The sequence below is a fragment of the Panthera pardus genome, unplaced genomic scaffold, assembly GCF_024362965.1.
Source record: "Panthera pardus isolate Hobbes unplaced genomic scaffold, ASM2436296v1 HiC_scaffold_24, whole genome shotgun sequence".
In the NCBI taxonomy this organism is placed as follows: Eukaryota; Metazoa; Chordata; class Mammalia; order Carnivora; family Felidae; genus Panthera; species Panthera pardus.
In genome coordinates this window covers 67,056,382-67,077,726 of record NW_026526810.1, presented here as the reverse complement: position 1 = coordinate 67,077,726, position 21,345 = coordinate 67,056,382, and the positions used below count along the sequence as shown (strand labels likewise).

The 21,345-nt window shown below is 46.0% G+C and overlaps 1 protein-coding gene across 3 annotated transcripts; it reads left to right on the top strand.

Moving 5' to 3' along the window:
* Positions 1-16,677: 16,677 nt before the first annotated feature.
* Positions 16,678-20,686, top strand: RIPK3 (receptor interacting serine/threonine kinase 3). 3 transcript variants are annotated; one of them, XM_019429283.2, is made up of 10 exons: positions 16,678-16,818; positions 17,077-17,217; positions 17,356-17,665; positions 18,122-18,261; positions 18,388-18,434; positions 18,645-18,812; positions 18,929-18,996; positions 19,239-19,601; positions 19,745-19,805; positions 20,359-20,686. In XM_019429283.2, exons 1-10 carry the CDS (start codon positions 16,793-16,795, stop codon positions 20,505-20,507), a joined length of 1,473 nt encoding a protein of 490 aa, XP_019284828.2. In that variant the 5' UTR covers positions 16,678-16,792; the 3' UTR covers positions 20,508-20,686. The 3 variants fall into 3 exon arrangements, with proteins under 3 accessions (XP_019284828.2, XP_019284827.2, XP_019284829.2); XM_019429282.2 differs by having other exon boundaries at positions 16,696-17,217; XM_019429284.2 differs by having other exon boundaries at positions 16,698-17,217; positions 19,239-19,460.
* The last annotated feature ends 659 nt before the right edge of the window (positions 20,687-21,345 follow it).

Genomic DNA, 21,345 nt, shown 5'->3' with positions numbered 1-21,345 from the left:
GTTGTACATGCCACTAGAGCCTTGCCAAAGGAACACCAAAACTAGGAAGAGACTTCCTCCTCCTCCAGTGTTCCTCCAGCACCCTCTACTGACAATGCTTAACACTGTGCCAGCTGGCAAAAGAAACATTTACAGAATCTAGCTCCAATATTGCAAAACAGGAAGTGAAGCGTGGGTTTGGAGCCGAGAGTTCGTTGATCATTGGCACAAAGGATAATTTAGAAATAGAAGAGCACAGAGGAAGACTGAAACACAGTTTCAAATCAGCTAGAGCCTACATTGGATGAAAGAGATTTTCCTCTATTCTAATTGCCTGTCAGAAATACAAGAACTATCCCGGGAGACAAACTGTCTCTACAATTTTTCATACAAATACCTGTCATTCAATCGAAACTTAACGAAGCATACCAGAAGATATCACCAAATGGCCGGAAACAAAGAGGAAAAAAAAAAAACCTCAACAGAAACAGACCCACAGCTGAACAAGACATTAGAATTACAAGACATGGATTTTGAAATAATTGCAACCAATAAGTTTGAGAAAATAGATGCTAGGATGGAAATTTTCAGCAGAGAAATGAAATCTATTAGCCAAATGTAAAATCTAGAACTGAAAAAATCCAATAAATGATCACCTTTATTCTCACTTCCCACAGGAACTGATCCATGACCAAGTCCCATTTAATTTTTCCAATTTAGAAAATTGCTTTACTTAACAATGATTATCTTTGAATGCCTATTATGTGTCAGGTACAGTAACATATGCATCATATACTTCTATCCACCTGTTCACCTAGGTAAATACTAGTTTCCCCATTTTATACATAAGGAAATTGATACAGATTAAGGAGTTTTCCCAAAGACAAACAACTCAGAAATGGTGAAGTTTAAATCCCAGCCCAGATCTACCAGTCTGACTCCAAATCCGTGTTCTACCCACTACTCTACACTATGTCTCTCCTCCCTACTTATCTGAGCAGATAGAAATTACTTTCCTTTCTATCTCTTCAGCACAATGTAATATCTTCACCTAATTCCTATTTGGTATTTCTCCTTTTTAAAAAATTACATCTTTATCCCTGTGTGAACCTAATCCTTCTACCTGAGCCCCTGAAATCCATACTTAGTCCCGACTCAGGGTCCTTGTTCCCTCTCTTAGGCCTGTGACTCTTCCCTCCCTACCGCCATTCTCTCTTCTCCACAGCCCAAAGTCCTCCCCGCCTTGAAACAAAGAAAAGAATCCCTTGATACTCTGCTTGCTTAACCTAACATCATCTCCTCTTTTCCTTCCTTCACTACCAAACTTCTCAACAGTCATGTCTGCTCTCTGCTTCTACTTCCTCAGATCCTTCACTCATTAACTCACTCAAAATGAAACCTAAAACTCCTCTCACAAAGATCACCAAAGTCCTCTTTGCTACCAAACCCGCAGGCTGTCTTCACCTTGTTTATCATTTCCAGCAGATGCCCCTGGTTGTGCTCATCACATCTCTGAGTTCAGCCACAGCTGTGGTGGACAGTTCCGTGTGAGGCCAGACTCACCTTGCACTGCCCGCATCCTATCTCGAGTCTGAACCCTGACTTACGTTCTGCTTCAGGGCCATATTAGTCATGGTTCTCCAGAGAAACAGAGCCAATAGGGTGTGTGTGCATGTGTGTATGTATGTAAATATAGGTTTTATTAGAGATTTATTACAAGGAAGTGGCTCACACAATTATAGAGACTGCCAAGTCCGGAATCTGCAGTGCGAGCCAGTCCAGAGGCCAATAGGTAGAGATCCAGGAGAGCTGAGATCCCAGTTCAGCCCAAAGACCAACAGACTGAAGACCCAGGAGTGCTGATGAATTCTTGCTGTTGGGTAATTGATTCAACTGATTAGATGACACCTACCCACATCATGAAGGCTGCCTTACTCAAAATTCACTGACTTCAATGTTAATTTCATCCAAAACACCCTCCAAGTTGACACATAAAATTAACCATCACTGGTCATTTTTCCACACGATGGGCTGGGCGCTTGCTCATCACCCCTCTCTTTGCCCATTCTGATGCAAACACAGCCAGGAAATGCAAGGTAATTAGTGCCCCAGGTGCAATCTTCAACCAATGGCTATAGATCTTGGTGGATGAATATTCCAGCCTCCCATCTTTCTTGTGGACAATCCTAGAGGCATTCTCTAAATTTGGAGGTTCTACTGAAATTCACCTTCCATTGCCTTTGACTGCACTGTCTTTTTTTAAATTTAATTTTATTTTGTTTTTAATGTTTAATATTTACTTACTTTTGAGATAGAGAGGGAGAGAACGTGAGTGCACAAGTGGGAGGGGGACAGAGAAAGAGAGAGAAACACAGAATCTGAAGCAGGATCCGGGCTCAAGCTGTCAGCACAGAGCCTGACATGGGGCTCGAACCCACAAACCGCAAGATCATGATCTGAGTTGAAGTTGGATGCTCAAATGACTGAGCCACCTAGGAGCCCCAACCTTCAACTGCAAACTCAATAAAACACCCTTCGGGTTGGCTTTTCTTCCCTTCCTGTCTCACTCTCTGTTCCCTCACTCCTGCTTCCTGTGATCCCTCCTCAAAAATCTACCTGCACCTAAAACCATGCTCAGGGGCTTCTTCTGGGGAACCCCAAATTTAGATGCCTTCTCAATAAGCAGTGGATTCGGATTCTCTCCTGATTCTGCTTCTGCCTCTCTGACCCATTTCTCTTCTGTTGGCCTGACCTTGACTATGCAGGGTTCGCTGTCCTTTGCCTTCTTTCTTTCTTCCTCCATTGACTCTCCTGGTTGATGCCTTCCATTTCAGCCTAGTACTTTCCACCTTCCCTGCTTCAGTCTCATGTTTTCTCCTGCCTGCTGGGGATCCCCTGAGTCTGAAGCACAGGGCTGTCACCCAAATGTGCCCACAGCTGAACATAATCAATGCCCACTCAATTTGTGTCCCTTTTATGTTCCATATCTCAGTTCATGGCATTACAGTTCTCTCAATGTCCCAGAATAGAAACTTCAAATATCCCTTCTCTCATCTCCCAGATCCTTCTACTAATACTTCAGAAAATATCTGCAGACTGGTTTCCCTCCTCTCCATCCCTACTGGCATTATCTCCATTCAGGTCCTCATCATCTACCTCTTAAATTGCTCTGTGATCTCCTGTTTTCTCTGCCTCCAAGCCTTCCCAGTTCAACCTATGCCCCAAGCAACCACTGGTCTTAGAGAATCCCAAGCAGGCTGTGTGCTGTCAGCATGGAGCCCAAGGCAGGGCTACATCCCATGAACTGTGAGATCACAACCTGAGCTGAAACCAAGAGTCGGACACTTAACTGACTGAGCCACCCAGGTGCCCTGAACTTAGCACTTTTTAAATGAATTTCCTTAGAAAGTAAGTGAAAAGGTCAAAGAAAAGAAACACACACACAAACTCAAATCAGGGATGTCTGAACTTTTTTATTTTATTTATTTTAATTTTTTTAAGTTTATTCATTTATTTCTAGAGAGGAGAGAGACAGAGAGAGAGTGCGCGCATGAGCAGGGGAGGTGTTAGAGCCAGAGAGAGAATCCCAAGCAGGCTCTGCACTGTCAGCTCAGAGCCCAATGCAGGGCTTGAACTCATGAACCTTGAAATCATGACCTGGGCAACCAAGAGTCCAACAAATGGGACGCCTGGGTGGCTCAGTGATTTAAGCCTTCTATTCTTGGTTTCGGCTCGGGTCGTAATCTCATGGTTTTGTGGGTTCAAGTCCCTGGGTTGAGCTCTGTGCTGACTGTGTGAAGCCTGCTTGGGATTCTCTCTCTCCCTTTCTCTCTGCCCTTCCCCAATTTATGATGTCTGTGTCTCAAAATAAATGAACTTAAAAAAAAATTAAAGGAAAGAAAAGTGTCCAATGCTTAACCAACTGAGCCAAACAGGCACCCCTGAACTTTTTAAAATTAATAGGTCTATTTTAAAACAAAACAGAACAAAACAAAAGTAACAGATATAAATGTAAAACCTGAATTATAAAACTTGTAGAAGAAAACAAGGGAAAAATCATTGTGACCTTGGATTAGGCAAAGATTTCTTATTGATGACACCAAAAGCACAATCCACTAGAGAAAGAAAAAACAGAATACATAAATTTCAAAACTCAATAATAAGAAAACAAACAACCCAATAAAAGGTAGACAAAAACTTTAATAGATACTTCCTCTAAGAAGATTTACAGATGGCAAGTAAGTACACGAAAAGAGGCTCAATATCATTACTCATTAGGGAAATGGAAATTAAAATCCATTGTGCTTTGTGATACCATCAGAATAGCTAGTATTAAAAATACTAGGAGCACCTGGGTGGTTCAGTTAGTTAAGTGTCCCACTTCAGCTCTGGTCATGATCTCACAGCTGTGGGTTCGAGCCTTGTAAGCGGGCTTTGTGCTGACAGCTCAGGGCCTGGAGCCTGCTTCTGATTCTGTGTCTCCCTCTCTCTCTGCCCCTCCCCTGCTCACATTCTGTCTGTGTGTATGTCTCTCTCTCTCTCAAAAATAATAAAAACATTAAAAAAAAATTTTTTTAAATGGGGCGCCTGGGTGGCTCAGTCAGTTAAGTGTCCAACTTCGGCTCAGGTCAGGAGCTCGCAGTTCATGAGTTTGAGCCCTGTGTCAGGCTCTGTGCTGACAGCTTACAGCCTGGAGTCTGCTTCGAATTCTGTGTCTCCCTCTGTCTCTGTTCCTCCCCTGCTCATGCTGTCTCTCTCTCTCTCTCTCCTTCAAAAATAAATAAAAACATTAAGAAAAATTTTTAATTAAAAAAATAATAATAATAATAAATAAACATTAAAAAAAAATTTAAGGGGCACCTGGGTGGCTCAGTCAGATAAGCGTCCGACTATGGCTCAGGTCATGATCTCACGGTTCGTGGGTTCGAGCCCCTTGTCAGGCTCTGTGCTGACAGCTCAGAGCCTGGAGCCTGCTTTGGACTCTGTGCCTGCGTCTCTTTCTCTCTGCCCCTGCCCCTCTTGTGCTCTGTTTCTCTCTGTCTCTCAAAAATAAATAAACATTAAAAAAATTTTTTTTTAATTAAAAATAAATAAATAAATATTTTAAAAATGTTTTAATTTTTTTTTAAACGTTTATTTATTTTTGAGACAGAGAGAGACAGAGCATGAGTGGGGGAGGGGCAGAGAAAGAGGGAGGCACAGAATCAGAAGCAGGCTTCCAGGCTCTGAGCCATCAGCCCAGAGCCCAACGCGGGGCTTGAACTCGCCGACCGTGAGATCGTGACCTGAGCTGAAGTCGGACGCTCAACCGACTGAGCCACCCAGGCGCCCCTAAAAAATGTTTTAATGCTTCAATATAGCCAAATGGCTGGGTAGCTCAGTCGGTTAGGCATCTGACTCTTGATCTCAGCTCAGATCTTGATCTCAAGGTTGTTAGTTCAAGCCCAGCATTGGGCTCCTTGCTGGGCGAGACCTACTTAAAAAAAAAAAAAGAGAAAGAAACAAAAAAGACTTCAATATACCAAATGCTGGAAAAGATACAGAAGAACTGGAGCTCTCACATTGCTAGTGGGAATGTAAAACAGTACAACCACTCTGGAAAACCATTTATCAATTTCTTCAGAAGTTAAATGTATACTACCATATGACTGAGTCATTCCACTCCTGGGTATTTATCCAAGAGAAGTGAAAGTATATACCCATACAAAGACTTGTTACATTAATATTCATAGAGGTTTTATTTGTAATAGCCAGAAATTTTGTCCAGGAACAGGTGGATGGATGAAGAAATTGTGGTACAATGGAATACTACAAAGCAATAAAAAAGAATGAACCACTGGTACACCCAACAATATGGGTGAATCTCAAAATAATCACATTGAGTGAAAAGCCAGACAAAAATGAATGCAAATTATGTGATCCACTTATATAAAATAGAAAATGCAGGGTGACTTGCTGGCTCAGTAGGCAGAGCATGCAGCTCTTGATCTTGGGGTTGGGAGTTCAAGACCCATGTTGGGCATAGAGCTTGGATAGATAGATAGATAGATAGATAGATAGATATAGATAGATAGAAAATGCACACCAAGCTAATGTGACAGAAAGGAGATGAGTTGTTGCCAGGAAATAGGGAATGGCATAGAAGAGTGGAAGGAAAAAATTGAAAAGGAGCTTTGTGGTGTGATAAATACGTTCACCATCCTAATTATGGGAATGGATTCATGGGCATATACATATGTCAAAATTCATCACATTGTACACCTTAAATAAGTACAGTTTATTGAATGTCAATTCTACATTGATAAAGCTGTTAAAATATTTAATTTAAAAACACTAACAGTCTCTGGGCACCTGGGTGGCTCAGTTGGTTAAGCGTCCAACTCTTGATCTCAGCTCAGGTCTTGAACTCGGATTTTGAGTTCAAGCTCTGCTACTAAAAAAAAAAAAAAAATATATATATATATATATATATATATATACACACACACACACACACATATATGTGTATATATATACACACATATATGTGTATATATATACACATATATGTGTATGTGTATACATATATATGTGTGTGTGTGTGTATATATATATATATATACTAATAGTCTCACTTGATTCAAAGTTCTGCTTCCAGATTCTATCAAAGGACCTCCCTCAATAAGGCAAGTAGCTAAAAGAGCAGAAATCTGGGTTTAACAGCCATAAAGTTGTTGTATGACCTTAGGATGGTTATTAAAATTCTCACAGCCTCCTCAGCTTCTTCATCCATAAAATGGGTCTAATAATAATCTGCCTCACAGGTTGTTGCCTAAATCTGAGGGAGATGACAGAGAATCCCTAGCACATCCCAGATGCCAGAATACAATTAGGCCTTATCTCTGAGGTAAATAGATTCCTTCTGTTCCCTTTCTTTCCCCTTCTTTCCTCTTTCCTTACAGACAGGGAGGGATCCTAGTCTCAAAGACAATCAGAAGAGAAACAATGGGGAGGAAACAGGGCAGAGGGCTTGGATTGTGTTCTCTTGAAAACAATGCCTGAGGACAGAACCGGAGACTTCCTGGAGGGTGGTCCCAGGGATCAGGAGGGAAGGAGCAGAAAATGTGAGTCAGAGGAGAAAGGTACATATTGAGCTAGCTACTGATATGTAGCTCAGTCCAGCCACAGACCCTCTGCAGAACTGTAGAACACACGAACCTCAGGATTGACCCTCCCAAGGACAGGAGGCTGGGGCACTGGCCCATGTCCTCTACTGCATGACCTCTGCCCTCAGCATTAGTTCCTCTCCTAGTTCCTCCCCTCTCCTTGACTTCTGTCAACTGAGGGAGGCACACAGAGAGTACCTCTTGCTTGAGGCACTGGCAGGGTCATGGAACTATCCATACAACCTTAGCTCAATCAAAGGTGGCCTGAAGACATGGGGCATGGGGCACCAAAAGTAGCTGCCTCAGGCCCAAAGCCCATCCTCAGGTCAACAATGTGAGATTTTCAACCTCGTTGAGCACCTCTGTGCCAGGCAGACAACTCAAGTACCAGAAACTAGAAACCCAGGATTCAAGTCCTCTCTCCCCAAGACTACAGGCCTGGACACAACTGACTTCCTCAATCACTCCCTCAGGACATTTGTCTGGGTAGAAGAGAGAATACCTGAAGGGTGAGTCAGTCATTAAAGGGGCCCTGGGAGGAAAGGGTGGGGCTGGGAATTTACCCGAAGAAGGAAAAGTTACTTCACTGAGCATGAGTTAAATCGTTTTTTTCTCTGCTCTACAAATACCTTGTGAACTGGAAATGTTCCTCAGGTTGGAAACACAATAATGTTTATTGCATTAATGCCTATCACTAATGAAGCACATAATATGTGCTTGGAAATGTGTGGTGTTCTCTCATGCCTATTTCACTTCATCCTCACAGCCAATCCTTTCCAGTAAGTACTATAATTAACTGAAGCTCAGAGACATTGAGCAACTCACTGAATGTCAAACAGTAACTTTTAGAGCCAGAATTCAATCCCACATAGTCTGACCTCAGAGCCTGTACTGTTGACCATTAGGCTATACTCAATTTCCCCATAATAAACAAACAAACGAACAAACAAACAAGGAGAACATCCAGCTAGAGAAGCAATTTGAAGCAGTGGCCTGTCCCCCCTGCCCTGCCTGGGATGAGGGGGGCTGGGAGAGTATCAAAATTAGATCTTAAGCATTAACTACACACAGTAAGCAAAGAAGGACTCCACACTGATCAGGGTGCGTTATGATTGTTGCATGTGGGCGGATACTTATCATTGATGGCTGCTCAAAATCTTTTTCACCCCATCTCACTAAGGTAGAAAGAATAAAAAGAAGTTGCCCTTCCAAGGCTCCCCTGCCTTGAGGGTGCAGAACAGCAACTTACATTCTGCCAAGGGGACACCATTCCATGCCCTCTAGTAGAAACAGATGACAAATGAGCAGGTATTCCATTTTGCTGGGGCAGATGGCCCTAGGGGCAGCATGGCTCTTTGTGAAATCATCATTCTTTCAGCTTTGCTAAGGAAAAACAAGTTACAAGGGGCTTTTGACCTGCTTGGAATGCTAAGAGAAGAAGAGCGCATCCTGGGCACTGGAAGGGGCTCCCAAAACAAGAACCCCAAGGGTAGAGGGAAGCTGGGGCCACAGCAGGTGGGATCCTAAAGTTCTGGACTCATTTCCACCATGCGTGTAGCAAGAGGAGGTTCCCACACCACCAAGAAATTCTTGGACACCAACAGTGTGTCCTACAACTCAACCCAATTCTGACACTATCTACCTGGAGACAGTATCAGATCTCACAGGTTAAGGGCTCAGTCCCACAAGACTGACACACAACACACACACCCTTCAAGACACCAATTGCAAATCCAGGTTATCATTTGTGTTTCTGACTAGCTATAGATTGGAGGTTCCCGTGCACCCTACCTTGGGTTCAATTAATTTGCTTGAGCAGTTCACAGAGCATGGAGAAGCAGGTTACTTACTAGATTACTGTGTTTATTTTGTTTTTTGTTTTTTTAAAGAGAGAGACCACTCAAGAGTACAAACATTCAAACAGGGGAGAGGGGAAGAGGGAGAGAGAATTTTAAGCAGGCTCCATGCTCTGCGCAGAGCCCGACATGGGGCTCGATCCCACAACCCTGGGATTATGACTTGAGCTGAAATCCAGAGTCAGATGGTCAACTGACTGAGCCACCCAGGCACCCCTAAATTACTGGTTTATTATAAAGGATATAACTCAAGAACAGCCAGGTAGAAGAGATACATAGGGCAGGTTATGTGGAAAAGGGCACAGAACCTCTGTGCGCTGTGAGAGCACCACTATCCCAGCACCTCCTATTCCCCAACGCAGAAGCTCTCCAAACTCCAACCTTTTAGATTTTATGGGGCTTCATTACAGAGTCATGACTGAATTAAACAGGAGCTGGTAATTGATTCAACCTCCAGCTCATCTCCCCTCCCACAGAGGTCAGGGGCGGGACTGGAAGTTTCAATCAATCCTTCAATTACAGGTTGGCAACTAGCTCCCCTCCTTAGGTTATCTCAGGGCTTTCCGAAGGTCGCCTAATTAACATAACAAAAGGCACCTTTTCCGCTTTCCTCACAGGAAATTCCAAGGTTTTAGGAGCTCTGTTCCAGGAATGGGGTGGAATGTATTTTAATATATTTCTTATTGTAAATCACAATATCACGACCCTTTCCAAGTGGAACACTTTCCCCGTAACTCCGCTTAAACCCTGGGGTTTGCTTGTGATCTTTCCAAGCTGAGTGCAGCCCAGTCCCCAAAAGTTCAGTTGCCGATAGTTCACGCTTACCCTGCCGTAAGAGTTTGTTTTTCAGCAGCTGGGAGCCGAGATAAGGGTCCCTTCCCCCCAACCAGGAGCTGGAGCAGCTTTGTGTCTGGGAGACTGGTCTGCACTGTCACTGTAAAAAGGTTTCTGATCCCTTTATGTTTGTTTTTCACATTCAGACAAAAAAGGAAGCCTTTTAATTTCTTTCATTTGCAGAACTTGACAATATGTCGAACCTCACAGAATTGCGGTGACTTTCAGTGAGTGCTTTGTGTACTATCAAGTGTAAAAAAGATAAGCTTTTATCATCATTGATGACTTTGCACCTTTGCTCACAACATCCTCTCTGACTGGAATCCACTTTCCCCAGGTTTACGTCTGTCAAAATCCTGCTCATCATTGGACTGCCAAGGGCTAACTTCAACCAGCTATCCAAGATTCAAGAGGGGCGCTTGGGTGGCTCAGTCGGTTAAGTGTCCGACTTCGGCTCAGGTCATGAGTTCACGATCTGGTCCGTGAGTTGGAGCCCTGCATGGTGCTCTGTGCTGACAGCCCAGAGCCTGGAGCCTGTTTCAGATTCTGTGTCTCCCTCTCTCTCTGCCCCTCCCCCGCTCGGACTCTGTCTCTCAAAAAAATGAATAAACATTAAAAAAATAAAAAAATAAATAAAAAAAAGAAAGATATATTAAAAAAAAAAATAGCTTCAAGAAACCAAGAGCGAGCTGCTCCCTGAGTAGATTTCCGGGTTAGGGTAGGAGGCAGGTGGCAGAGGGAAGTCTCCGCACCTCTGGTTGATGTCCTGAGGGGAAAAGAGACTGAAATGTAGTATCTGGGAATTCATTTTAGGAAAATTAGGAAATATGGATAAATAACACAAATATAAATGTTTATTTTGGGGAGAGAAAAAGTGCGTGAACGAGGGAAGGGCAGAGAGAGAGAGAGAGAGAGAGAGAGAGACAGAGGATCCGAAGCAGCCTGCTCTGAGAGCACAGAGCCTGAGTGGGGCTCGAACCCACAAACTGTGAGATTATGACCTGAGCCAAAGTCAGATGCCTAATCGACTCAGCCACCCAGGTGCCCCCCAAAAATACAAATATAAGACATAAGAAAATAAAAATCACCTGTAAACTTACCAGCCATAACTTAAATTAATTTTTTATTTGTCCATTTAGGTATTTTTCTAAATATGTATTATATATTATAATATATAAAATGTATACATATTATATTTTTCTAAATATACATTAAATATTTTTTTTAATTTTTAAAAATTTTTATCCATTTCTGAGAGAGAAAGAGAGAGACAGAGTGTGACCAGGGGAGGGCCAGAGAGACAGGGAGACACAATCTAAAGCAGGCTCCAAGCTCTGAACTGTTAACACAGAGCCCAACACGGGGCTCGAACCCACGAACTGTGAGGTCACGACCTGAGCAGAAGTCAGATGCCTAGCCCACTGAGACACCCAGGCACCCCTACATTAAATATTTTTTAGTGTTTATTTATTTTTGAGAGAGAGAGGGAGAGCGCAAGAAGGGGAAGCGCAGGGAGAAAGGGGGACAGGATAAGAAGTGGACTTGAACTCTAGGGGCTTGAAGTCTCAAACTGTGAGATCATGACCTGAGCTGAAGTCAGACGCTTAACAAACTGAGCCACCCAGGAGCCCCTCTAAATATATATTATATATAAATATTTATTTTTCTTTTTCCCCAGTAAAATTTAATGTTCAAATCAAATAACTAAATGTTTATTAACATAAACCTTCACATCTCTCTATCTAAAACATGGAATCATAATTTTAGTAGGTCTTTGTGGTGGTAAAACACACATAACATAAAATCTGCCACTTTAATAATTTTCAAGTGTACAGTTCAATGGCATTAAGTATATTCACATTGCTGTGCCACCATCACCGTCTCCAGAACTTTTTCATCTTCCCAAGCTAAAACTCTGTACTTATTAAATGGTAACTCCCCCTTCCCTCCCCACCCTACAGAGAATCCCAAGCAGGCTCCATGCTGTCAGCACAGAGCCCGATGCAGGGCTGGATCTTACACTCAATCAAACCATGAGATCATGACCTGAATCCACATCGAGAGTCAGACGCTCGATGGACTGAGCCACCCAGGAGCCCCTCAGCTGTGTTTTCTATTTAACCAAGCATTGCAATTTCAACTTAAACGTTACATACTTTTTTTTCTCTTGATAGTCTTTTTTTTTTTTTCTAAATCTATCTGGGCATTTTTTATAATCACTTATTCCTTGCTTACTTTTTTCTATTCCATCTTTTATTTCTTTAAACAGTTCACAGAAGCATCTTTAGATTCTTCATATGATTATTCCAAACTCTGAAGTCCTTAAAGATCCAAACCTGTTGATTTTTGTTCTTGCTGATTCTCTTTCATGGTGCTTTGAATCCTTACATATTTAAAATTCTTTTTGTGGGGTGCCTGAGTGGCTCAGTTGGTTGAGCATGTGACTTCAACTTTGGCTCAGGTCATGATTTTGAGGTCCATGAGTTCGAGCCCTGCGTCAGGCTCTGTGCTGACAGCTTAGAGCCTGCAGCCTGCTTCAGATTCTGTGTCTTGCTCTCCTGCTCACACTCTGTCTCTCTGTCAAAAATAAATAAACACTAAAAAATAAAATAGGGGTGCCTTGGTAGCTTAGTGGGTTAGGCATCTGACTTTGGCTTAGGTCATGATCTCACAGTTCGTGGGCTGGAGCCCCACTTTGGGCTCTGTGCTGCCAGCTCAGAGCCTGGAGCCTGCTTCGGATTCTGTGTCTCCCTCTCTCTCTGCCCCTCCTCTGCTCGTGCTCTCTCTCTTTCTCAAAAATAAATAAAAATTAAAAAAAATAAATTAAAATAAAATAAAATTATTTTTGTGTAAGTCTATATTTGGCAGAATTTAATCTAGAAGCTTGGGTGGATGATGCTTTCCTCTAAGGAGGATTCAGTTTCCTTCTGTTGGATTCCTGAGGGCATTAATAATCTGCGGGCAGTTAAAATTTTCAGCTTATGGTGTATTGATCAAAGGGAAAGTAAAAATTCCAACCATAGATCCTTGTTAGAGCAGATCTCACGTGGAAACTAACATTTTTATTAATTTTAACATCTGCAGCCTAGACAATTTTCCCTGTAAGATTCCTCTGTAAGCAGATAATATTTTTTCCTTTCCACTGAGAATGTAGCCTAGTTGAGGGTCCTAGCTTTGTGGGCAATAGGGGTGGCTCACATTTAGCTTTCATCTTCCTAGGCCTTAGGGCTCACTCTGTGGTTCTCTCCCAACCTTCCATACCCCCTTCCCAGTCCCCAGAACTCTAGGCTTCAAGTTAGTTGACTCTCTGTTTACTTACTGTTTACTTTTTGATTTGTATTGTTTTATTTTATTAGTCTCGGGGGAAGCCATTGGGAGGTTACCTTTCTTTTCTTGGGAGCTCACTAAGGAATTTTTAAAATGTGTTCGTTATGGGGCGCCTGGGTGGCTCAGTGGGTTAAGGGTCTGACTTCAGCCAGGTCATGATCTCAAGGTCCGTGAGTTCCCAGAGCATCAGGCTCTGTGCTGACATCTTGGAGCCTGGAGCCTGCTTTAGATTCTATGTCTCCCTCTGTCTCTGTCCCACCCACGCTCATGCTCTGCCTCTCTCTCTCTCTCTATCTATCTCTCTCTCTTTCTCTCAAAAATAAATAAACATTTTAAAATGAAAAAAATGTGTTCATTATGCTTTACATAGCATTTAGCTATCCTGTTATGGGAACTCTGTCACACTACTGGAGTAGATAGAATTTCCGAAACAATCAAACAAAAATGTGATTGTATGGTACCTATTGCCTTATAAGCTGCTTTTTTCCCCACTTGATATATGATAGACACCTTCCATGATAATAAATATGGGTCTAGAGCACCATTTTAATGGCTACATAGTCATCCACTGCATAATTTATTTATAATCTTTGTAATATATATTTATTTATGTATAACCTTTTCGTGTTATGGGATATTTAGGGTTCTGTTTTCATCACTATGTCAGACAACACTTCAGTGAATATCCTTACAGCTGAGTTATTGCATACACATGATCTTCTTCCTTCTTTAACTGTTTATAAAAGTAATATACGCTAACATAAACTGTTCAAACACTAAGGAAAATGAAAATTCTCCATAATCCTTTTTACCATCCCCTCATTTAATACCATTTGATCTATAACTGGAATCTCTTCATCAAACAACAGATCAGAATTAGTTCCTGCTAGAATATGTAAGAAGAGAAACCACACCCTCTGCCCTCCCACCCGCACAACTAAGGATAGGGAACCAGAGCAGGTACTAGGAATGTGCTGAAGGTGACCAAAGACCATCAGGAGCAAAAAACTGAAGAGATGAGAAACACCCAAATTCTCCAAAAGCCTGGGACAGGGGCAGAGGCTCTGTTAGGGGTCAGCAGCACTAGGCCTCAGGAAAGGCCACAGCTCCAAAATCTAGGGATCAGCTCTGTTTTGCCAGGTCCCCCCACCTAGAAGCAGAGGATCTTCTCAGGCACTCACTCCAGGCTCCTCTCCCTGCTCCTCCTTCTTTTAAAGGGGTTTGGTTTGTTTTGAGTCAAAAAGTAGTACAGGCTCTGACACTATCCCCAAATCCACACTGTATAGTGGCTTACCCCTGAGTCTCAGGGCCTTAGCCCAATCTAAACACATTCAGCCATAAAAAGATCTTTAAGCACCCTTCTAATGCCTTTCTGCCTGCTTCCCCTCAAGGGGAGCCTGGGGTCTTCTCCCAAAAGACTCATGAACAAGATGGCTGCCCTCTCTGGTGGCTCTTGACTCCTGACTAGACTTTTTTGAGGACCTGCTGCACTTGCCTTTATATTCTGTGAAATGCCATCCTGTCTCAACAATAAAGTCGATTTCATGTGGGTTCTGTCAGCCATGAAGGTGCAGGTGAGAGCCCCCAAACCTTAACAAAGTGCAACCTCCTTTTTTCCTCCCAATGAGTTTGGAGCTCCAGCAGGAGTGATCAAAGTTGTAAGGAATCCCCAAAAGTCTTCGTTGTTCACTTAATTCAATTCAACAAATATTTACTGGGTGCCTACAATGTACTGGTTTTTAAAGAGACTACAGGGGCACCTGGGTGGCTCTGTCTTTTAAGCATCTGACTCTTTTATTTTTTTTAATGTTTATTTATTTTTGAGAGATGGAGTATGAGTGGGGGAGGGAACCAGAAAGAGAGAGAGAGAAAGACAGACAGACAGAATCTGAAGCAGGCTCCAGGCTCTGAGCTGTCAGCACAGAGCCCGATGCAGGGCTTGAACTCATGAACCATGAGATCATGACCTGAGCCAAAGTCAGCGTTTAACCAACTGAGCCACCCAGGCACCCCAAGCATCTGACTCTTGATTTCAGCTCAGGTCATGATCTCACGGTTCATGAGTTCAAGCCTCTTATTGGGCTCTGCATTGACAGCATGGAGCCTGTTTGGGATTCTCTCTCTCCCTCTCTCTCTGCTCCTTCCCCACTTGCATGTGTGCACCACATCAGAGCTCACACACACACACACACACACACTCTCTCTCTCTCTCTCTCTGTCTCTCAAAATGAATAAACTTAAAAAAAAAATAGACTACAGTCCTAGAATTCCCTAAATAGCTCAAAAAAAGCACAAACTGACTCTACCAGAATTCATGGTATGGGTCTAAAAATCACAGTTAACTGCTGGCCATGTTTGCTCCATCCAGCAGAGTGCATGGACCACTGGACAGAATGGAAAGTGCATACCAAAGTGAGCACCTTCCAGTGAGAGTCAGGTCTCCCCATAAAGGACTGAGTGCTAGGACTGGCCACATATAGTTTCCACAGCCTCCAGCCACGGTGAGGCCTTCGGTATCCAGCTCAAGAGTGGAGAGTAAGGAGTGGGTATGTCTTCATAGACACCTTTTGTCTACCCTAAATCCTTAAGGCCCCCCAAATTCCTGCATTTCCAAAGGCCCTCGTCCAGAATACATCCTTGCTGGGCACATGTGTTAACCAGGGAATTTGTGTGGAGGTATTGGTGTGGCGGGGAGAGGGCAAGGGTGTGTTTCCCCTCCAATGTCCACCACAATGTCAGTTGCCCTTGGCTGGGTCAATTCATCTAGCTGACCACCACGCCCTGAGAGTCAAATCACTACCAATGCCAAGGGCTTGCCTCAGCAAGAGCAGCTGTCAGGGACTGGGCAGAAATACAGACAGGGACCTTTCAGTACGCTATTAGATGCTTCACACCTTCTTTAGCCACATTCACAACCAGTTAAGAGGTACAGACTGATGGTTCTGTCAGTCCATCAAATCTGATGGTTCTGAGCTAGGCCTGAAGTCAGCTCCATACTGGCTTGGGCAAGGTATTTAAGCTACCTGTGCCTGTTTCCTCATCCACAAAGAAGTAATAAAAGTAGTACCAATCCCCCTAGGGTGGATGTGAGAATTAAATAAGCTAATACAGGTACCTGGCACATTCGAGCTTTACAGAATTGTTAGCGGTGATCGTAGGGCATTTGGGGGAGGGCTAAATCCTTGGACCATAAAATCCTCCTCAGCCTCATCCCCTCCCCACAGCAGGCCTGGTAGGTGGTGGAGATGGAAATCCTGTGGGAGAAGGGAGAGACACAGGCTGCAGGAGTGGATTGTGTGTCCCTGAAAGATGAGGATTACTTGTGTGGCACCCTAAGGTCTCAGTGACACCTAACCTGGCTGTGACAAGCCGCAGGTGCTCAGGAAATATGAGTTAGGAAGGAAAAAGACTAACTTTCGGTTCTGCCTCCCTGCCTCCTTGGGGCGGCACCCTAGACACGCGCCCCTGGGGCGGGACCCTAGATGCACCAGCGAGTTAAGGAAGTGGTTTAGTCACTCCGGGTAGAGGAGGAGCAAACCAGGAAGCGGAATCCTTGCAGTGACCCCTCTCGCGAACCCCTGTCTCTCTCTGCCACAAACCCTCAGCTCCCAGAAGTCACTCCATCCGTGTGGACTCGCACCTTCCAGCCTGATGTCTGATGTTGGCGTCAAGTTATGGTCAGTGGAGAGCAGGATATGGATACAGATATGCAGCCTGACACACACAGCCACGCAGCCCTGCCCTCCCCTCCCCTCCCCTCCCCTCCACAGACTAGCTCCGGGAATGCCATTGAGCCCCTTACTGAGGCCAGAGCACAGTGGGACCCTGGGGGTGGGCAGGGGTGGGAGCTGGGGTTTGAAGTGAATGTGCAGAGTCACCGGTGTCACGGGGCAGGGGAGGGGGTGCGGTCTGGAAGACCAGGCCCCCTCTTTCAGGCCCAGCGGTACCCCAGCCTCCCTGGTTCCCCTCGAGGAATTGGAGAACCTGAAGTTCATCGGTGAAGGCGGGTTCGGGCCGGTGTTCTGGGCGCGACACAGGACGTGGGATTTAGATGTGGCAGTCAAGATCATGAACAGGTGAGTGACCTGAGCAGCGGGGCTGGGGCTTCCTGGGGTCTGGCCCAGAAGGAGGGGCCGCTGTGCTGTGGGCCTGATTGGGTAAAAGAGCGATCTTCCAAGAGCAGAGCCCCACTCCAACTCTTTCCTGGAATGTAGGGAGACGATATCCAGGGAGGTGAAGGCCATGGCAAGTCTGCGAGGCCAGCATGTACTGCACCTGCTGGGAGTCACCGGGAAGCTAGAATGGGAACACGTGCGTGGGCCGGCTCTGGTGACTCAGTTCATGGAAAACGGTTCCCTGGTGGGGCTGCTGCAGCCCCACTGTCCTCGGCCCTGGCCGTTCCTCTGTCGCCTGCTGCAGGAGTTGGTGTTGGGGATGTGTTACCTGCATAGCCAGAATCCCGTGCTTCTGCACCGGAACCTCAAGCCCTCCAACGTCCTGCTGGACTCAGACCTGCACCCCAAGGTCAGCCCACCCATAGCCCAGCCCAGCCTCTGGACACAGTCCTGTCTCAGAACTGTTCTAGCCCCACCCGCTAGACACAGAAACTGCTTCAGCTCTGTCTGCTGCACACTCTCAGCATTTCCCTTGGGACACAGGTGTCAAAGCCCACCCAGGAGCCATGGCCCCTACCATACCAGGTGTTTGAGACCCTGACCAACACGGTCAGTTCCACAGGCCCACCCACTAGTCCATCAAAAGCCTCATGGCTGACCTAGCTGAGGAGACTCAGACTTTGACCCAGCCCCATGAGAGGGTACCCAGACCTCCAACCCAAGGGCCCTACTGGTCCTCCCATTCCCCTAACCCTCAAAACCCCCTTTACAAGGCTGGACCTACACCTTGTGGTGGGAGAGGGAATTCTGAAAGTTGCCTTACCTGTCCATCCCCCAACCTTCTCCTTCCTCCCTCCCTTTCCAGCTGGCAGATTTTGGCCTATTCACATTTCAAGGAGGCTCAACGTCACTGGCAAGATCTGAGGAGTTAGCCCTAGCCTACTTGGCCCCAGAACTGTTGGCTGATGTAAACCGGAGAGCCTCCATGGCTAGCGATGTCTACAGGTAAGGTGCCCACTCTAAACACACATTCCAAATTTCTATACCTCTCTGGACCCTTCTAGGGGCCGGTATATGGGAAGGTAGTCTTGCCAGCAGTTTGCTCACGTCTCAGCTTTGTGTCTCCTGCAGCTTCGGGATCCTAATGTGGGCAGTGCTAGCTGGAAGAGAAGCTGAGAGTAAGACTCTAGGCAGACACTGGGATCCTTAACTCCAGGTGCCCTCTTCCTGCAAGCCTCCAAACCCTCTTCTTCCAGCTTACCTGCTCAGACTGCCTGACTTTCTCCTCACCTTGCCTTGGACTACACTCCTTTCCCCTTCCCATGGTGGAGCAAGTGGCCCCTCATACCCTGAATGTCTTTTCTTCACATCCTCCACCCCCACCCCAGTAGTGGCCCCGAAATCAGCAGTACAGGAAGCAGTGTGCGAGAGGCAGATCCGGCCCCCATTGACCAAGCTGCCGCAGCCCGGCCCAGAGACTCCTGGTTTGGAAGGACTGAAGAGGTTAATGCAGCACTGCTGGAGCCATGAGCCCAAGGACAGGCCCTCCTTCCAAGGTGAACTGGCCATTTAGCTGTCAGCCAGGGTAGGCCTGGATCTGTCAGCAGCGGGCTTCTCCCTGGGAAGGTTTGGCTCATCTGCCACCCCACCACCCCACTCTGCTTGTTTCCAGAATGCCGACCAAATACCGAGGAAGCCCTCAATCTGGTAAACAAGGAGATGGATGCCGCAGTCTCCATGGTGAGTGTCCAATGCCACCCCCAACCCCAGAGCAGAGCAAGGATGGCACAACATGGCTCTCTTGGCCACCCAATGACTCCCCACTGACCACTGTTCTTTATGCATGCCTTAATCTTTGGCCCCACTCTCCCCACCTCACCGCTGAGTTCCCAGGTAATGGATTATGGACCAAGAGATCCTTTCCTTGGGTTTACACTGGCTCTCCCACTTCCATGCCCAGAACGCTCCTTTTATCCTTGCAGGTGAAGAAGTTCCTGTCTGAGCACAGGGGTAGCAACAGGATGTTGTCTGCTCCCAAGCCAGGCCCAGGAGGGACAGAAACGGATGAGCCTAGGGGAACCACAGGAAGCCATGATTCTATAGCCTCTGAGATGCTGAACAAACTAAATCTGAAGGAGGCCCCCAGCTGTGTTCCTAAGAAATGTACAAATCTTCCTGAGAGGATCAGGACACAGGGAGACAAGGTTCAGCCTTCCCGGAGAGCAGGGATACCTTCAGCCTCAACAGCCCCATCTCCCCAAACTCCAGAGACCTCACCTTTCAGAAATCATACCCCCAGCCCCAAGTTGGCTTGGACCCCAGGTCCTGGACCCAAAGGGAATCAGGTGAGACCCTGGGAGAACTAGAGGATGCACTAGGAATCCTGTGAATCCTGTCCCCCTCGCCAGGGAAAACTTGGGGCTGAAGGGAATACAGCAGGGGAATAGGCCCCAGGACAGGGAGCCTAAGAGAGCTGTGTTGTTCGCAGGGGGCTAAGAGACATGGCACCAACCGGCCAACCAGGGCACCAGGGCTAAATCCAATACCAGGTACCCACTCCCCACTCCTTCCTTTCTCCTGCTTAATTCTTCCACTGGCTTCTTCCTCAAGACCATATATAGATCCAGGGTACCTTGGGTAGCAGGGGAGAGAAAGGGCTAGTGGCCAACTACCCCAAACTTCTCGTTTCATAAAATGAAGAAACTGACACCCACTGGGACTAGATCCCACTGAGGTCACACGGCAAAGCCTGGATTTGCCCTGAGCTTCCTGACTTTCCCCAGTACCAGCTCTGTGAACCCCTAACTTCCGTTGTTGCTATACTGGTCCAGAGGGGCTCCTGGAAGAAAAGACCCAAATATCAGGGTCTCAGACATTAGTTGCCACTCCTTTTGAACTTCTGCAAATTGCTTCTGAAGGGGCAGCAGGAAGGGGAAGGCCAAGGCATGCCTTGACCCAGTCACAGGCCAGCCTAGAGACCCCATACTTGCAATTCCCCAGGATGGACACAAGGTGCCGCTGCCCCCCCACCCTGCTGCTCCTCCTAATTTTGAGGTCCTCACTACTTAACCCTTCCACTAACCCTGCAAATTTCTCTTAAAGGGCCGCCATCTGTTATCATAAGTGACAGCCATGCAGTACAGGTGGGAGACAACAACCACTTGATTATACAAGGAGGAACTGCCTTATCCACACAGGGCCAGGCACCTTGGGGCATGGGTAGAGGCTGGCAGCGTGCCCCCCACAAGTAGGTGGGGAAGAAGGGCCACAAGAACCAAGAAGCCTGGAGTGGGCTGCAGGGCCAGTACAAAGCAGGTTCTGAGCTACCTCTTGGACTTGAAGCAATTAACTGAGGCTTTCTTCAAGGGCCATCTGGCCTGCAGCCAAACTGACTTTGTGCAAAGAGGAGTCAATAAACGTGGTGAATTTTTTTAAAGTTTATTTATTTTAAGAGAGAGAACACGTGAGGAGGGGAGGGGCAGAGACAGAAGGAGAGAGAGAATCCCAAGCAGGCTCTGTGCTGTCCACGCTGAGGGGGGGGTTCCATCTCACAAGGTCACGACCTGAGCAGCAATCAAGAATCAGAAGCTTAACCAACTGAACCAGCCAGGCACCTCCACACATGGTGGATTTTTAACCAAAGCGTCATACTTGGGAGGCTAATGCTTAGGCCAGGCCCTGGCAGCTGAAATGTGGCTGGGAGATCCGGGAGTTGACAGAGAGGGAACCCAAGGCACTGCTGTCTAGCAGAGGCCGGAAGCGGGATGCTCAGGGCTGGGGGTGGGCAGTGTCATGGCACACAAGGTCAGGGCCCAGCTGGCGGCAGGAAGGAATCCCGGTCGCCTGGCTCCTGGGGCTGCTCTAATCTCTGGGTGGAGCACTTCCTCTACATCAGGCGAGAACCCACCCTAAACCAAAATTCTGGTGATAGTCTCCCTGCCTACTTTTCTTCTGGGCTATGGAGACTCCGCAGTGGGGTCTTGGGAAGAGGGCTCTCTACCGGCATCCGCAGACCCAGGCACATCTCTTGCCCTGCAGGAAACCCCCCAGCCTCTTGGAGGTCAGCCACCGTACTTATTTGCCTCCACC

Coding starts and splice junctions, on each gene's coding strand:
- RIPK3 (XM_019429282.2), top strand. CDS start 17,006: ATGTGCAGAGTCACCGGTGTCACGGGGCAGGGGAGGGGGTGCGGTCTG. Junction 18,435..18,644: donor AGCTGGAAGAGAAGCTGAGA/GTAAGACTCTAG, acceptor CCCCCACCCCAG/TAGTGGCCCCGAAATCAGCA. Junction 19,806..20,358: donor AGGGCTAAATCCAATACCAG/GTACCCACTCCC, acceptor TTTCTCTTAAAG/GGCCGCCATCTGTTATCATA.